At 37.8% G+C, this 17,687-nt stretch overlaps 1 protein-coding gene across 23 annotated transcripts in view; it reads left to right on the top strand.

The window, feature by feature from the left end:
* MAP4 (microtubule associated protein 4) overlaps positions 1 to 17,687 on the top strand; it is a 204,113-nt gene that overhangs the window by 83,988 nt on the left and 102,438 nt on the right. For all 23 annotated transcript variants that reach the window (XM_038566588.1, XM_038566578.1, XM_038566583.1 and 20 more), the window contains exon 3: positions 5,836 to 5,901. In XM_038566588.1, coding sequence (XP_038422516.1) covers positions 5,836 to 5,901 — 66 coding nt within the window. The remainder of the gene's footprint in view (positions 1 to 5,835; positions 5,902 to 17,687) is intronic.

Genomic DNA, 17,687 nt, shown 5'->3' on the forward strand with positions numbered 1-17,687 from the left:
TTCAGGAATTGTCAAGTATGAATTACATGACAGCATAGAAGATTCTCAAGTTGAGAAGAGCAGTAGGCAGCTTGATAGGAGTTTGGAGTTCAGAGGACGGTTCTGGGCTGGAGATACCAACCGGGAGGTTGATGATATTTAAAGCTTTGGCCAAAGGTGGTAGTTGTAAAGCATGTCATTTTCAGAATGTTTTACTTTTGCCATATAAAAATAAGTTACACCACTCTTTTCAGTGTATCCAAATGCTTCTAAATATATAGCATTTTGATTCTCCTCATCATCTATTTTAAAAATGCATGAACAAGCTGTTCTTTATCATTGGAAATGTAAATCCTTCTTTTGATTTCTTGAGCTCTTATTTCTAGTCTGGGTCTGTCATAGACTTTTATCTTGTGCAATACATTTTTATACTTGAAAGTTTTTTTTTCTTGATTGTTACTATGTTTTTGTAACAAAGTATGTGTGTAAGCTTAAAGTTTAATTTAAAAAGTCCCTGTAACCGAAAAGAAAAGAAAAAGTTCCTGTAACCATAAGGCTTTTAATATTAACTTGATCAAGAAGAAGAGTTATTATCATAGTTACTAGTGGTATACAGTTGATCACATATTACAACTTTTGGTAAATCATTACCATATAAAGTTGAATTTGATTGGAAATTATTTTCTTGGGGATCCCTGGGTGGCGCAGTGGTTTGGTGCCTGCCTTTGGCCCAGGGCGTGATCCTGGAGACCCGGGATTGAGTCCCACGTCGGGCTCCCGGTGCGTGGAGCCTGCTTCTCCCTCTGCCTGTGTCTCTGCCTCTCTCTCTCTCTCTCTCTGTGTGTGACTATCATAAATTTTAAAAAAAATTCTTTTTTTAAAAAAAAAATGTTTTTCTTAATGATGAGGACTAATATTTTTCTCAGATCATGAATCTTTGGATCATTATTTTTTACTAGGATGAAAGAAGATTTAGTAATTTCTTATTACCTTTTTAAAAAAAATTATATATTCATGAGAGACAGAGAGAGGCAGAGACACAGATAGGGGGAGAAGCAGGCTCCTCTCAGGGAGTCCCATATGGGACTTGATTCTCGGATCCGGGATCATGCTCTGAGCTGAAGGCAGATGCCCAACCGCTGAGAACCACCCAGGCTTTCAATCCTATTGCTTTTTTTTTTTTTTTTAAATGCTTATTTAGAGAAAGAGTGTGCGTGCAAATGGGGGCGGGGGCAGAGAGAAGAGAAAATCTCAAACAGATTTGCTCTGAGTGCGGAGCTTGATGTGGGGTTCAAACCCAGAACCTTCAGGTCATGACCTGAGCTGAAATCAAGAGTTGGATGCTTAACGGAGCCACCCAGGCACCCCATTCCTATTGTTTTAATAGACTTAATAGACAAAAACGTTTATTCACATAGTTAAGTATGTGGGAATGGAAGTCTTATTATGGCAATATCCTCCATTCTTTTGAGTTGCATGTTAAGAATTCTATAAGTCAGTATTAGAAATTATTTTCAGTGTCCTATCAGAAGACAACTATATTATGACCTATTTCAATTTTGATGAGAGCAACGAATTGGAAACTGTCTAACCTGGAAAAGGATTTTACTCAGTCATTAGATAATTCACTTTGTTTAGGGGCTTGTTCTCATTTCATGGATGTGTGATGTTTTCTTTTATCCTTCTGAGGGAAATGAGGTAATTTTTTAAAAAGTCTCCTATTTGTTATATCAACATTGTCTCCCTGAGTGATATTTATTCTCTTTGAATGTGATGCCATACTTTTTTGGTAATAGTTTTCCTGTTATTGTGTGTGTGTGTGTGTGTGTGTGTGTGTGTGTGTGTGTGTGTGTATGCATGTGTTGTGTGTTTGTGTGTTTTATAAGGGTATTATGCCATATTTGCTTTTATTTTTTTCTAACTATGTCCTGGCATCTTCCCATTTCAGTACATGAAAAGCTACTTCATTTCTTTTAAAGTTACATATTATTTCACAATTTAGAGAATCTGTCGGTATTTGTTACTTTTTAAACAATGCCATAATAAACATCTCATTAACATACATTTTTGTGTACTTTTATGTCTTTCTCTGAACTACATACCTAAAATGGATTGTCAAGTTAAATATTTCAAAATTTGATAGACTGCCAAATTGTCTCAAAACGGATGTTCCAATTTATATTCCTCTAGTGGTATAGGAGATTAACTGTTTTCTTACACTATTGCCAACAGTGACTTTTATTAAGTTTACAAAGATTTTATCACTCTCATGACCAGAAGATGATATTTTTTGTGATTTGCATTTTCCTGTAATCTACATCTTATTTTATTATTTTACAATCTGCATTTTAAAATGAGGCAGATTTTAAAAATATGTATTCTTTCTTGAGCTAGAAAGAATACATTTTAGAAGTTTATTTTGTGGGAGTAAAAGGAAATTTATGCCAAGCATGTTCTATCCCATATTTGGCATAAATATGGGCTAGAACGTTTAGTATCTCTCTGGGTAAGTAAAACATGGTACATGAGGCCCCAGCATGGTGCCTTGTTCATAATGGGTATTTAATAAAAAAAAGTCTGTTGTCTTTCAGTCCTTGATTTCCTTTTTCTTCCAGTTAATTCGTATTCTCTTTTCGGGCTGCCCTTGTTCTTTAGGATGTTCTCTGTAGTTATTTCTCTGTTATCTGAGATAACAGAATGAAAGATCTTTTCAATGAGTTTATGTGAAAAATTTCTGCCTTGGATATGTGGGAGTCAGAAGGATGGAGAGTGTAGTTTCTTGTTTTTCAAAGTAAAATCTTGCATTTTATATTTTTGTAGCATACATTCTAGATTTTTATTTGTCTTAATGAAAAATATCTCCTGTTAGCTTCTTGAGAATGACTCATGGGAAACTCTTGGGTTGGCAAGTTGATTGCAGAACCAGACAGGTCGCTGAAATGTTAGAGCCTTTGAGAAAAGGTTGTACATCTTTATATTAATCTGTATAGTCAGTGCAATTTCATTCAGGATATAGAAGAGCAAAAGAACCACAATAACCAGAACAATTTTGGAAAACACTTAGAGGACTTACATGACTTCTTTTAAAGACTGTACAGATTCATTTATCAAGATGGTATAGTACTGGAAAAATGAAGAGATTTATAGGCCAGTGGAATAGAAGAGAGAGTCCAGAAATAGATCCACACGTAATATGGATGGATGTTGATTTTTCAACAAAGATGCAAAGGCAATTAAGTGGAATAAGGATAGCCTTTTCAACAAATGATACAGGAATGATTAGATGTCCATATGCAAAAATACAAAATCTAGGGATGCCTGGGTGGCTCAGCCTGAGTGTCTACCTTTGGCTCAGGGTGTGATCCCGGAGTTCTGGGATGGAATCCCACATTGGACTTCCTGCATGGAGCCTGCTTCTCCCTCAGCCTATATTTCTGCCTCTCCCTCTCTGTGTCTCTCATGAATAAATAAATAAAATCTTCAAACAAAACAAAACAAAATGTAGACCATATCTAACATCATATACAAAATTTATCATGTATCACAGGCCTCAGTATGAGATCTAAATTTGAAAGCTTAAGAGTTCTAGAGGAAAACATAGAAAAATCCTATGACCTTGGGTTGGACAAAGATTTCTTTTTTTAAAGATTTTATCTATTCATTCATGATAGAGAAAAAGAGAGAGGGGCAGAGACACAGGCAGAGGGAGAAGCAGGCTCCACTCCAGGAGCCTGACGCGGTACTTGATCCCAGGACTACAGGATCATGCCCTGGCCCAAAGGCAGGCGCTAAACTGCTGAGCCATCCAGCGATCCCCTGAAGATTTCTTTTAAAAATTTTTTATCGAAAATTTTTTAGGGCAGCCCCAGTGGCTTAGCGGTTTAGCGCCGCCATCAGCCCAGGGTGTGATCCTGGAGACCTGGGATCGAGTCCCATGTCAGGCTCCCAGCATGGAGCCTGCTTCTCTCTCTCTCTATATATATCTCTAATAAATAAATAATATTTTAAAAATGTTTAATATATTATTTTTTAAAGATTTTATTTATTTGACAGAGAGAGAGAGAGTACAAGCAAGGGGAACAGTAAGTCGAGGGAGAGGGGGAAGCAGAGCAGGGAGCCTGATGAAGGGCTCGATCCCAGGACTCTGGGATCATGATCTGAGCTGAAGGCAGATGCTTAACTGACTGAGCCACCCAGGCACTGCAAAGTTTTTTAGAGTTTTAAGTAGGCTCCACGCTCAGCATGGAGTCACTGTGGGGCTAGAACTCACAACCTTGAGATCAAGATCTGAGCTGAAATCAAGAGTTGGTCACCCAGCCGACTGAGCCACCCAGGAGCCTCTAGAGAAAGATTTCTTAGATACCTCACTGAAAGCCTAAGAAGGCATTAGGGAAAAGTGAAAAACCAGAGTTCATCAAAATTTAAACTTTTGCTCTGCAAAAGATAAAGTTAAGAAAATGAAAATCCGGAGCGTCTGGGTGGCTCAGTGGCTGAGCATCTGTCTTTGGCTCAGGTCATGATCTTGGGGTCCTGGATTGAGTTCCCCATTGGGCTCCCCACAGGGGGCCTGCTTCTCCCTCTACCTGTGTCTCTGCCTGTCTCTATATCTTTCATGAATAAATAAATAAAATCTTTATTTATTTATTTTTTTTTAAATAAAATCTTTAAAAAAAAAGATTGAAAATCCAAGTTACAAGCTGAGAGGAAATATTTGTAGAATTCATCTGATAAAGGGTTGGTATTCAGAATATATAAGGAATCCTCAACACTCAATTAAGAGGAAAACAACCCAAATGAAAATGATCAAAAAATTTGACCAGTTCACTAAAGAAAAGGATGGCAAAACACATGTAGAGATGCTTTTAACATCTTCAGTTATTAGGGAATGAGGCACAACTGTATTCTATTAGAATAACTAATATTAAAGAACAAAACCAAAAACTGTTCTCTACTTCCAGAAGTGATACTGGTGACCATGTAATTCTCGCCCTCAGAAGCAATGATGATGCCCTCCCTGGACTTTTTATGTGAGAGTTGTTATCTATCTATCTATCTATCTATCTATCTATCTATCTATTTATTTAAGATTTTATTCATTCATGAAAGACCCACAGAGAGAGGCAAAGACACAGGCAGAGGGAGAAGCAGGCTCCATGCAGGGAGCCCGACGTGGGACTCGATCCCGGGTCTCCAGGATCACGCTCTGAGCTGACAGCTGACACTTAACCGCTGAGCCACCTAGGTGTCCCATGAGAGTTGTTTTATTTTTATTTATTTTTTATTTTTATTTTTTAAAAGATTTTATTTATTTATTCATGAGAAACACAGAGAGGGGAGAGAGAGAGAGGCAGAGACACAGGCAGAGGGAGAAGCAGGCTCCATGCAGGGAACCCGATGTGGGACTTGATCCCAGGTCTCCAGGATCATGCCCTGGGCTGAAGGCGGCGCTAAACCACCAAGCCACCCGGGCTGCCCATGAGAGTTGTTTTAAATGGCCCTGTGCCCTTGTAGCATTGGATTTGAATCACATATACAGAACCTGTGGTGCTTCATAATGGTTTTATGGAATATAAATGGTAATCTTTGACAGTTTATAGAACAGAAAAGATTTCAGCATTCTTATTGAGAAGGATGGTTCTATAGAGTAGAGTTTGAGTATCATAAAGTTGAATGACTTTGTTCTGTTCTGTTTTTCTGGTTTTCTTTTATTGAGTCTTTAACTTTTAGACAGATTTTTATCTGCTTTAAGTTCCTGCTGTGAAGAGTGACAGAATTCTACCTGGTTAGATAGCGTCGAATCTGTGTTTCCTGTCGCTGTCTGTCACCTTGAGTAATTATCCTTTGTGGTTGTTGCAGGTGCTCCATCGAAACCAACAGGGCTAGCCAACGGTGATCATGGAATAGAAGGCAATGATACTGCAGGTAAGTGGATCCCAGCATTCCCTAAACAGTCACAGTAAACACCTTGATGAGCTCCTATGAGGATTGAATTCTTGTCACAAGAATTATTTCTGAAGGTATTATTGTTCTTGCTGGATGTATACAAATCCAGGGCCATCTGCCATATAACATCTCCAACAGCAGAAAAGAAGAGTGAATTTCCTTGGACTTTTCTTGACTATTGGTTGTAGTTTGATCCACAAGAGCTGGATCAATCTTAAAAATACGCTTATAATAAGATACAGACTAATCATCATCAAAATATGTTATATTGGAGACCTTTGGCCACTACAGCTCTTTTATACAGTGCACTTAGCTTACTTTCTATGGCTTGATGTTAGGAAACCTGTGAGCCGCAAATTAAAATTCTTCAGTCTTTTTCTTTTCATTTTTTCCCCTGTTTAACTGTTACTTTTGAAATCGGTGTCTAACTCCTAGCCCATGAACTAGGGCTTTGATACTCCCATCAGCTAATACTGAGGTCCTGTGGCTTCCCACCTCATAACTAGCACCAGCCCCCGACCTACAATGTGTCTGTATTGAGCAGAATTCTCGAAGCAGTAGCAGGGTTCATAGGAATGTATTATGCAAATCTTCTCTTAGGTAGCTGGTAGGAGAGTCAGGTTGTATTTTTGTGAGTAACTGCACTTACTTTGCAGTTGTGATCAGGTTGACACTGTTGACCCAAATGAAAAGACATGTAATGGTCAAGTAAATTGTTCTTTGCCACATTGTGTGCTCTTAACTGGGGTATAACATTTGGTTGGCATTCCTGCATTGGAGGCAAGCACTAGATATGGGTTGTGTCAGTGTTTCTCTTGTATGCATGCCTCAGCCTGGAGAAGACTTTTCTTGAGCCGCCATACAATTTCTTGGTTTTTAAGGCTTCCAGAGATCCTTCTGTTAGCAACAGCAATTAATCCAGGATTTATCCTTTATTCTCTGACCTTTGGAAATGTTGTATATATCTTTGTACCATAGATTTACAGATGGCTGTTTTCCATTTGTGTCAAATGTAGTTTTTACCCAGTGACATTGACATCCTTATTAGCAGCTCATAACTTAGAAACTCTTTACTTTGAAAGGTAAAAATAAAAATAACCAGAAGTGCCACTTTATCTTCCAGTTTTGTGAACTGAAATTTTTTATTTCCTTGATCATCTTTGCTATATTATTGACTGTTTCTGTGCTTGCTTCGAAAGCCAAGTCATCTGTGTAATACAGTTTTAAGGAAGCATGTATGGAAATATCCTGGTGATTAAAGGAGAAGCTTGAATGTGAACTTTTAAAAAAAATGAGTTAAGTTCAGCATTCTTCAACCAGGAGGGCATGCCAAGGAAAAGAAAGGCTTGGAGCAGGTTGATTGGATGAGCCAGTTGAAAGAGCTGGTGCCATTTGCACCCAGAAAGGAAATAGCTATCAAAGTTAGAATATATTTTGTCTCTAGCAAGATGTCAAGTATGAGCAGAAGAGGCACAAACTCTGTGTATCGGTTGCTTCCCATCCCAACTCCTAATAGCATAGGGGGGAAAAAAAAAGAACTGGAAAAACATGCAGCCTGGCCCTTACTGTTTTCAGACTTTTAGTTCCCTGGTGACAAAAAAGAACTCAGATATTTATGAACTGCCCAGTGACATTATGGCAGCAGTTAGACTGTAGTTTGCATACTTGGGAAGATGTGTGCATTCTGCATTTGACAGCTTGAAAATCTGCATGCTTCACGGGGTGGGGAAGGAACAGGGAGGGGGACTGAGAGTGCATGTTTCTGGAGCATGTTGTGACCTTATTCTAATTTGGCCATTACTAAAGCAGAGCACGTAGCCCAGTACCATTTGAAAATTCCCATTGCTGTTTTGTTCAGGATTTTGTCTCTAGTCCTAATTGCAGACCAGCTCTCCACTGATAGCTATAAAGGGTTTATGAGCATCTTGCCATGTTGAACTTGCTGTTTACTAATGACCTGTGCTTTTCTGCCCTTTCCTTCCTCTTCCTACTTCTTCCTCCCTTTCTATTTTTCTCCTCCTAGAAGCCTAGCGTGTCTCTCCACACTGGGGCTGCTGCAACACCAGGCCAGTGATCTTTCCTAAGCACCGTTACACTTCTAAAACCTTCAGCATTTTGCAGAGCTTTGCTTTTCCTTCCTGGACACGGTGTAAAAGAAGCTGAGGGTAGTTCTCCGGGGCCTATTTCTGCTGATGCCTGAGCAAACCACCTGCTTCTTCTTGTGCTCTGCAGGGCTTGATGGAACCTCCTTTCCCTTTGTTAGCACAAAGTACAAGATGAATTCTTTTTTTAAATTTTAGTATTTTATAAAGGTCATCTTAAGGTCTTTTGTTTCGTGTTCTCTTTTAAAACTCATTTCATCATTTAATTCAATCTCATGTTTTTCTTTTCTTTAAATATTTTGAGTTGGCCTTTTCCATTTGGTTTTCAGATCTTCAAAATGAATCAGGATCTCGTAACACCAAAAGAGAACATGTGCTTTCATAAAGGGATTGAGTCCACCAGTACTGCAGCTGACCCTCCTTTTCCTCTCCCTCTCCCTTCTCTCCCCCTCTATGAGCTTGCTTTTAGGGAAGGGTAATCTTTCAGGTGTTTCTCTCCACCTTACTAAAAATCTGAATAATGATAGCTATTTTAATTTAAAGTTTTCCAATTTAGAGTAGCTCTGATTGAACATTGAAAAGCATTTCCTCAAATTAAACAATCTTTTGTTATTTGTAAGTTGGGCTGGAATTGTTTCTATGACGAAATTATTGTTTATTTGTCTCGAGGCTTAGATTCTCTTGAAAATCTGATCACCTTTTGTTGTGTATGAAATCTTATAATTAAAGTTACTTTCATAACATGGTCATGAGCTATCAAAACAAGAATTGAGAAGTTAAAGAAAATGCAACCCTGTATTGTTAGGCTACTGGGATATTGATACAGAAAGAAAACAACTTTTTCTGTAAAAACATGGGACTGAAAATACATCACAGTACACTGAAGAACCACAACCAGCGTATCAGTTTTCTAAGGAAATAAATAGTTATCAGATTGAACTCGAACTCTGTTCAGATAATGTCTGGTATCCCTTTGACCTCTGGGGCAGCCAGCATGCCAGTGGGATTGGTGGACCACATGTGAAGACTTTTACCATGTATATTAGCATTTATACTCAGTGTATTCTGAAGATTGTCCCAATGGGACTTTCTTACTCTTATGTCTCATTTTCCCACACTAATAGCTAGAAAACCTAGAAGAGCCATTTGGGAAAAGTACTGCGGAACTTTTCAGATAATAAGCTTTGATTGGATTTTTAGAAATAGAATATAAAACCTGGGCCATGTTTTGAACTCTTAGAGGAGTTCAACAATCAACTTATTGATTGTTTCAAATTAAAATAAATAATTGGCAGGATGTTCTGAGGAAGATTTTGAGATGTACATTATTTTAGATTCTCTTGACACAGAATTGCATTTGAGCTGGAAAAATCAGACTATTATGGTAGTTCAAACTGATCCCTGTAATGACTTCTGTGAGTTAGTGGAGAAAAGACACTTAAAGGAGGCACATTTTAGAGAGAAATGCTGATGCTTACCTTCTAAGCATTTGATAAAATATGAAAGAAAACTCGTACCATAGGAGAGCACCCATCAAATAAAATGTGGCATTTTCCCTTTGTGGTGCAGTTGTTCAGTATGTTTTTTGGTTCTCTTTGTGTTTGTTTGATTTGGTTTTGGTTTTTTAGCTAGGGAACTTTTCAAAACTGGTAATGCTAACTTTTTAAGGATCATGGATGACATTTTTCTATCACTTCTAATTAGTCTCTACAGCTTGTCTAAGTGACAGGTGTTTGGAGAAGCCTGGGTGCAGCTCTAATCTAGCAGTGGTCAAGGGACACACTCACATTCCATCTCCTTGATTTATTCCATCTTTATTTCCATTTTGCTGTTTTTGTTTGACTTTTTCCCCCCATTATATGTGTTTTTTTTTTTAATGGAATTGAAATTTTCTACTACTAGCCAGCTGAAATGTGGTATATCTTGTTAGCTCTCTTTCTCCTTGGATGTTTCATTTTGTTTCACAGATAGCTTTGTATGAAGCAGCCAGTTCTGTAAGGAAATGCTGTGTTGCCCCATTGTGGTCACACCCAAGTGTGAGGTTGCCAGATCTGTCAGGGTTGTTCTATTGAAATATAATGTTTTTTATATGTAATCTTTCTCTCTCTCTCTTTTTTTTTTTCCTTTTTCGGCCCAATGTTGAAGATGTAGAACTTTGTTTACAAATAATATTTTATATAATCTCATTCGTGTACCTGAGTTTATATATTTTGTGACTTTAGATTTCAACAGTTTGTATATTGGGACATTTTAATGTGATCATTGTGCTAAATAAATTTCACTAATAAACATCTTACATTAACACCTAACAGACTGGATTTTGGTTGGAGTCTTAATTATTGAAGTATGATGTGAATAAGACATGAGTTTGGCAAATAAAGACTCTTGAGAAATGAGTTCTCAGTCTAACTAAGCTTCTGATCGCATTCGTAATAATTTCATAACTGTGTGGGCTTTTTACTTTTTGCCAGGCATTTTCATTTTGACCGTGTTGTCACTTTTTGATTCTCAGAGTACCTCCTTTTTATCCAGAATTTGTAAGACTTAAGAAGCCCAAATGACTGATATTGTATAGCATTTGATGAGAAAAACAGTTGGCAGACCAGCAATATGTGGTTAACTCAAGAGTTTCATGGCATATCAATTATTGTTAGATGCCTTCTGATACATGTATGGTTAGTTAAAATTCATGTTCACAGTCTTCCTAAAATAGCTTCTGAATTATCAATTGAAAATGTTAAATTCAATGACATTTTAGGTTTGTAACTTTATTATTTGATGATCTCTAGTATGCTGCAACTGGGAAGAATTCAACAGAATGCCCAACTCCCTATCCATTCTGGGTTAGTGTTTCTTTGCAGTAGGTAGATTTGCAAATGCAGTATGTTGCTGAATTAAGACATTGAAAAATTCTATGCCTAAGGTAATTTGCGTGGTATAAACATCTTTTTTAGCTTCGCCGACATTTCTCTTTTTTGAGATTATTTATTTGAGAGAGAGAGAGAGAGAGAGTGCGCATGTGTGCAAGCAATCACAGGCAGGGGGAGCTACAGAGGGAGCTGCAGAGGGAGAGAGGGGGAAGCAGGCTCCCCACTGAACAGGGAGCCTGACACGATGCTCAATCCCAGGACCCCCAGGATCATGGCCTGAGCCAAGGACAGGCACCCAACCGACTGAGCCACCTAGGCGCCTCTTGGCAGACATTTTTTTTTTTTTTTGTTAATAAAGCTCAATTTAGTGTTCTTAGATTTCCATTTTATTTTATTTTGTATTATATTATATTATATTATATTATATTATATTATATTATATTATATTATATTATATTATAAAGAGAGTGAGTCAGAGAGAGAACGAGCAGGGGGAGGGAGAGGGAAGAGCAGACTCTCTGCTGAGCAAGGAGCTGCAGGCTCAATTCCAGGACTCTGGGATCATGATTTGAGCCAAAGGCGGACATTTAACTGACTGAGTCACCAGGTACCGCTCCTTTTTCTCCTTTTTTTTTTTTTTTTTTTTTTAAGATTTTGTTTTTAAGTAATCTCTTCACCTACCACCCCAGGATTGAGTCACATGCTCCACCAACTGAGCCAGCCAGACACCATCTTAGGTTTTCTTTTATTAAGAGGGCTTAACACAATCTCTTCTTAGGTTTAAAGCACAAGAATTTGGGATCCCTGGGTGGCGCAGCAGTTTAGCACCTGCCTTTGGCCCAGGGCGTGATCTGGAGACCCGGGATCGAATCCCACGTCGGGCTCCCGGTGCATGGAGCCTGCTTCTCCCTCTGCCTGTGTCTCTGCCCCTCTCTCTCTCTCTGTGTGACTATCATAAATAAATAAAAATTAAAAAAAAATAAAATAAGCACAAGAATTTAAATACTATAAATAATTCACGAACCTCACTTTCTTACAAGTTACACTAGGATTAACCCTTTTGGTGAGATTAATATATTATATTATATTCTCAGATCTTATTAGTATATTCATTTTCATGAAAATGAGATGAGGGGTTTCTGGGTGGCTCAGTAGGTTAAGTGTCTGGCTCTCAATTTCGGCTCAGGTCATGGTCTCACGGGTTGTGAGATCGAGCCCCATGTCTGACTCTGGGCTCTGCTGGAAGTCAGAGGATTCTCTCCCTCTGCGCTCCCCCCTCACCACCTCCTCACTGTCTTTCCAAAAATAAATAAAAATCTTTTTAAAAACAACAACAACAAAAACCATTGTGATGAAACCTGGCTACTATTGGATTCTTTCCCCCTTGTAGACCTCATAATATGGTGGAGTTAGGAGGCTAGATAGGATTCTGGACAAAGACACAGGACTGATGGGGTGGGAACAGAATGTCCACTTCGTTTCTAAGTCACATGTAAGAGTGGATTATCCTCAATTTTATATTGACGCTGTTTCCATTAAATTGAAGTCTTTATAAGACTTAACCACAAATTATTTGTGGTATAAGTAAATGTCTTTGCTACCATGGAGGCTAAGCTAGATGCAGTGTTACTGCTGGTTTCCATTGTGACTAAGTGGTCTCTTATTGTGAGAAGCGTTCTGAATGTGATGTGATACCAATCCCCTAGGTCATGCCTGCAGGGAAACATAAAATTGCTTTGTTGGGGGCAGCCCTGGTGGTGCAGCGGTTTGGCACCGCCTGCAGCCTGGGGTGTGATCCTGGAGACCTGGGATTGAGTCCCACATTGGGCTCCCTGCATGGAGCCTGCTTCTCCCTCTCCCTCTGCCTGTGTCTCTGCCTCTTTCTCTGTGTCTATGAATGAATGAATAAATAAATCTTTAAAAAAATTTGCTTTGTTGGAATGTAATGACACAAATGAGATCTCAGGTGTTTCATCATTGTCTCCTGTAGCATCAGATAGAATTCAAGGAATTTAGCATTAGAAAAATTCTGAGAAACCAAAAAAGTGAAATCTTAGAAGAAATACAAATCTATAATGTTAGAGTTTCTAAACAGTTATTATAACCCTCCTCTAAGTTGACATAACTTATAAATGAAACCCAAACATAAAGCTGACACTGTTCCTAGATGTAGACACAGCAAGACATCCTTTCTCCTTTCCTGCTCCTTGAATCCTGGAAATAAAGATTTGGTTTTTTTCTTTCTTTTTTCCAGATATGAGATGCATGTTGGAGACACATCAGTAAAATACAAACACCTAATGTTTCTTGAAGTTTTATTGTTGGTTCATGGTTTTCTGGTAAAAATGTAAAACTTCTCAGAAAATTCCACATACACCCGTTAATACAATATGTTACATTCCATTCGTGGATATTTAGGACTCCCTTGAAAACCAGCTTGTGCACAGAGCATTTAATTGTACAGTGAGCCATTTGATTTTAGTTTCTTTCTTCTTTTAAGAAAAAGATTTTATTTATCTATTCATGGGGGAGGGGGGGAGGCAGAGCCTTAGGCAGAAGGAGAAGCAGGCCCCACACAGGAAGCCCGATGCGGGACCCGGTCCCAGGACTCCAGGATCACAACATGAGCCGAAGGCAGGTGCTCAACCACTGAGCCATCCAGGTGTCCCTATTTTAGTTTCTTTTTGGAGCTTGGTATTGAATAAGACAGAACAGCTTCTTCCTGAGTGTTGAGTGAATCTGTTATTCTGATATACTTTTTAAGCCATAACTTTGTTTATATGATTTGATTCTCTTTATGGAATGAAACTCCACCTTATGCCAAAAGGCATATGTAGATAATAGAATATTTTTCTTCATTTGCAATTTCATAAGTAATTATGAATACATTCTCCTTTCTAAAAATAAATTAAAGCGTCACAGATACAGTCATATTCTGTCAGAGGCCGGAGGAGTTTTACTCAACTAATATTCACACTCAGCTTCGGTATATTGACTTTGTATTTTTACCTGAATGTAGACTCAAACTGGTTTTTCTGATACATCTCATGAATAATAAGGATTACTTTCATTTGTATAATACATTAGAATTTGTAAACTTTTTTTGGAATGTGTAACAGTATATTTGTCTTTCTTTTGAAGAAGTTAGGTTAATAATAGAGCTCAAAACTGATCCTAGGCTGATGAGCCCTGTATTCTTTCTCCCATAGTATGTCATATCACAGTGGGTCTTCTAAGTGCTAATGAAGCCTCACAAAGACAGTTGGAAGGAATGGACCTATAAAGGCCTTTTTTTTTTTTTTTTTTTAAGATTTTTATTTATTTATCCATGAGAGACACAGAGGCAGAGGGAGAAGCAGGCTCCATGCAGGACTTGATCCTGGGACCATGGGTTCACGACCTAAGCTAAAAGCAGATGCTCAACCACTGAGCCACCCAGGCATCCCTATAAAGGCATTTTTAAGGCACTACTTTCTAGTAGAAAATCCAAGTCAAGGCAAGGGCTTTGTATGTAGGTAGGTAGTTTATTTTGAGAAGTGATGCCATGAAACAAAGGGTAGGGGGCTAGGAAGAGTGAAATTGGAAAGAGGAAAAGCCAGTATGATGAAGTATTATTAACTTTGTCACTTCTGTGGACAAAGTGGCCTTAATCCTGTGCCATTTCTTGGTTAACTGTTGTGCTTCTGGCACTTTTTCTGGCCAGCCTGCAGATGTCTCATCACTAGCATCAGAAATGATACGAGGCAGAAAACTCTGGTTTGGTTGAAATAAAGGGCAATCAAATCACACCTACATGCAGCTGGGTAGAGTAAAACATGGACTTTTAAGTAAGATTGGACGGGAGGTGTCTAATTAACCAAGAGGTTAATTCAACAAGATTCCTCTGTTTATGCCTTATCATAAGGAATGAGGTTCTTGAATTCTATAGAAGGAAATTTGAAGGAATTCCACCTATCATGGAACTAATTTCCAGAACCTAATTGTTAGAAACTAGAACTAATCACAAAAATTAGTTCTGGAATTTTCCATCCTAATTTTTTCTTCTGGAATCAGTTTCATTAGTTCCTTTCTTTTAAGGAATTTGGCTATTTCATCTTTACTTTGTTGACATGCCGTTTCTAATTTTCCCTTATAAACCCTTTTAGTTCTGTAAAATTGGTGTTGATATCTCTTCTTGGATTTCTGAGTTCAGTAATTTCAGTCCTGTCTCTTTTTCCTGATCGGTACAGTTAAAGATTTGTCAAATTTGTCAATCTTTTCAAAGGATCAACTTTTGGTTTTGTTGAGTTTTCTCTGTTTTTCTGTTTTCTACTTCATTTATTTTCACTCATTTTATTATTCCCTTTCTTCTGCTTGCTTTGGGCTTAGTTTGCTCTTCTGGTTTCTTTTTTCTTTCTTTCTTTTCTTTCTTTCTTTCTTTCTTTCTTTCTTTCTTTCTTTCTTTCTTTCTTTCTTTCTTTCTTTCTTTCTTTCTGATTTATTTATTTATTTATTTATTCAGAAAGAGCGAGAGGGAGGCAGAGACACAAGCAGAGGGAGAAGCAGGCTCCATGCAGGGAGCCCGACATGGGACTCGATCCTGCGTCTCCAGGATCATACCCCAGGCTGCAGGCAGCACTAAACCGCTGCGCCACCAGGGCTGCCCTCTTCTGGCTTCTTAAGGTGGAAAATTATGTTATTGATTTGTGATTTATTTTTAAACCCTCCCTTTAATGTAGGTATTTACAGCTATAAATTTCCCTCTAAGCACTTCTTTATCTGTATCTTATAAGTTGGGGTGTCTCATGTTTTCATTTTCATTTAAACTGTTTTCTGATTGTGTGTGATTTCTTTGATTGGTAACTTAAGTGTGTTGTTAATTTCCACTATTTGTGAATTTCACAAACTGCCTTCAGTTGACATTTTATAATTTCATTCCATTGTAGTTGTAGAACATACTTCGTATGATTTCAGTCCTTTTAAATATATTCAGGCTTGTTTTATGGCCTAACATATGGTCTGTCTTAGAAAAATGTTCCATGTGTACTTGAGAAGAGTGTATATTCTGCTGTTGTTGCATGGAATGTTCCATAAAACATCTGTTAGGTCTAGTTGGTTTATCATGTTATTCAGGTCCACTATTCATTATTGGTATTCTCTCTAGTTCTATTAATTATTGAAAGTGGGATTTTGAAGTCTCCAATAATCATTGTTGAACTGTCTTTTATTTCTCAGTTTGATTAGTTTTTAATTCATGTATTTTAAGGCTCTAATGTTTTATTTTTTATTTTTTAAAGGTTTTATTCATGAGAGAGAAAGAGAGAGAGAGGCAGAGACTTAGGCAGAGGGAGAAGCAGACTCCATGCAGGGAGCCTGATGTGGGACTCCATCCCAGCACCCCAGGATCATGCCCTGGGCTGAAGGCAGACGCTCAGCCACTGAGGCACCCAGGCGTCCCAACGGCTCTAATGTTTTAAAGGAAAAATTTGAATAATTAACTCCTACATGGTTTTTACAGTGCTCATGGATTAATTCCTTTTGAAAAATTCTAGGCTGTGGATAAAAGCATATTTACAAATGATTGCTACAACTGTGAGCTTCTAGGAGCTTCCCAAGCAGCAGTAAAATGTCAGTCATTGGTAGGAAGATTTAAATGCTTTTTCAAAAGATGATTTTTTTCTTTCAATTTTTATTTATTTATTTATTTATTATTTATTTATTTATTTATTTATTTATTTTTATTTATGATAGTCCTAGAGAGAGAGAGAGGCAGAGACATAGGCAGAGGGAGAAGCAGGCTCCATGCACTGGGAGCCCGACGTGGGATTCGATCCTGGGTCTCCAGGATTGCACCCTGGGCCAAAGGTAGGCACCAAACCGCTGGGCCACCCAGGGATCCCGATTTTTTTCTTTCAAAATCCAACCAATTTTTTGGTAGAAATAGGAAAATCTATCCTAAATTTTTTTTTTAATCCTAAAATTTATATGGAATCTCAAAGGACCCTAAATAACCAAAACAGTCTTGAAAGAGAATAAAGTTGGAGATTTCACACTTCCTGATTTCAGAACTTCATTACAATGCTACAGTAATCAAAATGGTGTGGTTCTCGGATAAATATAGACATATAAATCAAGGAATAGAATAGAAAGCCCAGAAATAAATCCTTGAAAATTTAGTCAAATGATTTCAACAAATAGTGTGTTAGGACAGCTGTATATCCATACACAAAAGAGTGACATTGTACCCTTACTTTACACCATATGCAAAAATTAACACAAAACGGATTAAAGACTAAACATAGGAGCCAAAACTATAAAATTCTTAGAAGAAAACATAGGGCAAAAGCTTCGTGGCATTGGATTTGGAAGTAATTTCTTGAGTAGGATACCAAAATACAGTCCACAAGTAAAAATAGATAAACTGTACACATCAAAGTTGAACTTATGCACTTTTGTGCATCAGAGGACACTATCAGTAGAAGGCAACCCACAGAATGGGGGAAATTTTCATAAAATATATGTCTGAATAAGAGATTAATATCCAGAGTATATAAAACATGCCTATAGCTCCACAACACATAAACAAACAACTAGATTAAAAATGTGCAAGGGACTTGAATAGACAGTTCCCCCACAGAAGATCTGCAAATAGGGATAAGCATATGCAAATATGCTCAACATCACTAATCATTAGGGAAATACAAATCAAAACCTCAATGAAATATCACTTCACACTCATTAGGATGACTATTTTCTAAAAAATGTAAATAAAATAACAGGTGTTGGTACGGATGTGGGGAAACTGGAACCTTTG

Source organism: Canis lupus, chromosome 20 (genome assembly GCF_011100685.1).
Source record: "Canis lupus familiaris isolate Mischka breed German Shepherd chromosome 20, alternate assembly UU_Cfam_GSD_1.0, whole genome shotgun sequence".
Taxonomy (NCBI): Eukaryota; Metazoa; Chordata; class Mammalia; order Carnivora; family Canidae; genus Canis; species Canis lupus.